At 36.5% G+C, this 2,500-nt stretch overlaps 1 protein-coding gene across 1 annotated transcript in view; it reads left to right on the forward strand.

Annotated features, from left to right (window-relative positions):
• The window catches only part of LOC143036168 (thrombospondin type-1 domain-containing protein 7B-like), a 546,632-nt gene that overhangs the window by 479,008 nt on the left and 65,124 nt on the right, over nt 1-2,500 (forward strand). The window contains exon 12 of the mRNA XM_076203416.1: nt 865-986. Within this exon, the coding sequence (XP_076059531.1) occupies nt 865-986 (122 nt within the window). The remainder of the gene's footprint in view (nt 1-864; nt 987-2,500) is intronic.

Genomic DNA, 2,500 nt, shown 5'->3' on the forward strand with positions numbered 1-2,500 from the left:
TCATACATGCTAAGACATATTCGGTAATTCCAATTATATCTTATGAGTTTCATATATTGATATAAGCTCCGATTCGTAATCAGGTTTCTGAGCTTAAGGAAATGAATTGTATTAGGAATATTAAGGAGATTTGGTTATTCATTTCTTTATTTATTCTTTTATATATTTAGAATTTAATTATTTACATTTTATTTGGTCATTTATTTATGTATTCATTTACTTATTCATTTATCAATTTATCTATTTATTTACTTATGTATTTATCTATTTATTTGTTCATTCATCCATCTAATTATCTATTTATTTACGAATTCATTTGTTTTCATTTTCTATTTACCTATTCATGTACGCATTAATCTTTTTTATTTATTATCTATGTGTTTATTCATTTATTTATTGTTTATCTTATTTTGCGTTACGCATACGGAGATGATTTCTCTATTGTAATATTTTGTTTTAGAGTCGTGGTGAAGGTCTGTTTAGATATGTTTAGATTTATTTCCACCGAAGACTTTAATATCATGGCGCATTTTTTTATCAAGAGTTAATTGCATTTTAGTGAAATTCTATCATAAGAAACATAACATACCTGTGAAGATGGCGAATCTCTTGAGATTTATTTATATTCTTCGTATTCTCTATTCTTTCACTAATAATTACAATTCTTCCTTCTGGAGGATGATAGAAAACATGAAGCTCAATCAGTCAGAATGCTGTCACCTTCAATACATCTTGTATAAAAGAAAATCTTCTCCCGTCTTCTACATAGAGTTGCCACAGAGCACAATCAAGCAGAGGAACATTAATGCATCAGGTTCGTTTGCAGGCAATTGTACACCATTTTCAGTGGATTTGTATTTTCAGGTGTGAAGGATTGTCTCGACCTGCCCAGGAACGTGCCTGCGATGTCCCCTGTGGGAATGAGTGTACAGTCACCTCATGGAGTGTCTGGAGCCCCTGCCTTGCCCCGGACCCTTGCCCCATGGGTAAGTGCCTGTAACCTTGTGTTTTACAATTATCAACTGTTATGATACTCATGACCGTCATCTCACACTCTGACAGGACATTTCAATGTCGAAAGAGCCCTCACTGCCTCAGCATGAGTGTTTTGTATATTTGTATTTTGCATCTTATTCACACCACTAGACCCATGACTGTTTTGCATATTCGTATATTTGTATTTTGCATCTTATTCACACCATTAGACCCATGACTGTCTTCCCACACTCATACAGAACACTCCTATGTCAAAAGAACCCTCACCTGACCAAGTACTTTGCTAAGCATAGGTTGATCCAATACTGAGTACCGAAGGTCAGTATAGTCTATATAACGTAACCATAGAGATCTGGAATTCAGATAATCCTTCTCCCATGGACAACAGACCGTGAGGCTCTTCCTTGATGCCTCTGTATCCCACGGAGGGGGGGGGATATGTTAGAATATTGCCAGATTGGTGTTCAATGATTATGTGGCTTCATGCAACACCAAGGAATCCTACTTTATTCATAATAGGATTATTTTAGCATATACTCTGTGTTTAGCTATATTTCATGATTCTGTGAGTATTAGCATATGGGTATAGCGGACAGTGATGTGCCTCATTATATAATGATGAAGTGGTTTTTCGTATTTTGTTGGAAGAGGAACAAAGCTTCCTGCAGGTCATCTGTGGTTGGAAGCCTCTTAAGGCGTCTTCATGACAGCCACAAAACCCTAAATGTTAACGAATTTTCCTCCACAGCAACATTTTACACTTTTAAGCACTTTATCGTGAGTAATTAGAAAAAAAAACTGCAACTGCTTACCTGCTATACGCATACCCTCTCATGTGCTTGTAAATAGTTGTAGTATAGGTTATCATTTTTTATAAAATGCGTGAAACAGGCAAATGATTTGAAGGAAATTTTATTTATATAATACTGTTTCTTATCCTGAAAAAATCACTTCAATAGTCAAAAAGGTGAAATAAAGATGAGAGTAGAAATAATGAAATAAGAAAGAAAAAAAAAAAGGCCTGGCATCTAATAACTGCTAATAGCTTGTTGATCTGGCTTACCGGCTTATCTATAAATGAGATTAGTAAAAACCTACATACTGACAATGAAAAACGCGCTCGCCAGAGCTGGCGGAAGGTTTTAAAGGAGAAAGAAGAAATCGAATCAGTTTTTGGTGGGTTCCCAGTGTCCCTTGTTACCGACCATTACTCACAGGTCATTAACAGAGATAACGATCTCATTATCGGAAAACAAGTTCCTTCGTCTTCACCCTGATCCCTACCAAAGGCTTGGGGGTTATACATAGATGAATAAAATCGCCTGACGGCAACTAGAACAGAAGGAGAGGGGTTACCTGGTACGGGAGTTGGGGCCTAAGGTTATTCTGTCAACTGTTTGCTTACATTCATCCTGGTTTCATAACTGATTCCGGGAACTTACCGTAAGCCGATCAGCAGCTGATGCATATTTTACAACGCGTTTGGGCGGGCAAGTGAGTTTTC

The sequence above is a fragment of the Oratosquilla oratoria genome, chromosome 20, assembly GCF_046742065.1.
Source record: "Oratosquilla oratoria isolate Oo_2021 chromosome 20, ASM4674206v1, whole genome shotgun sequence".
Classification (NCBI taxonomy): domain Eukaryota; kingdom Metazoa; phylum Arthropoda; class Malacostraca; order Stomatopoda; family Squillidae; genus Oratosquilla; species Oratosquilla oratoria.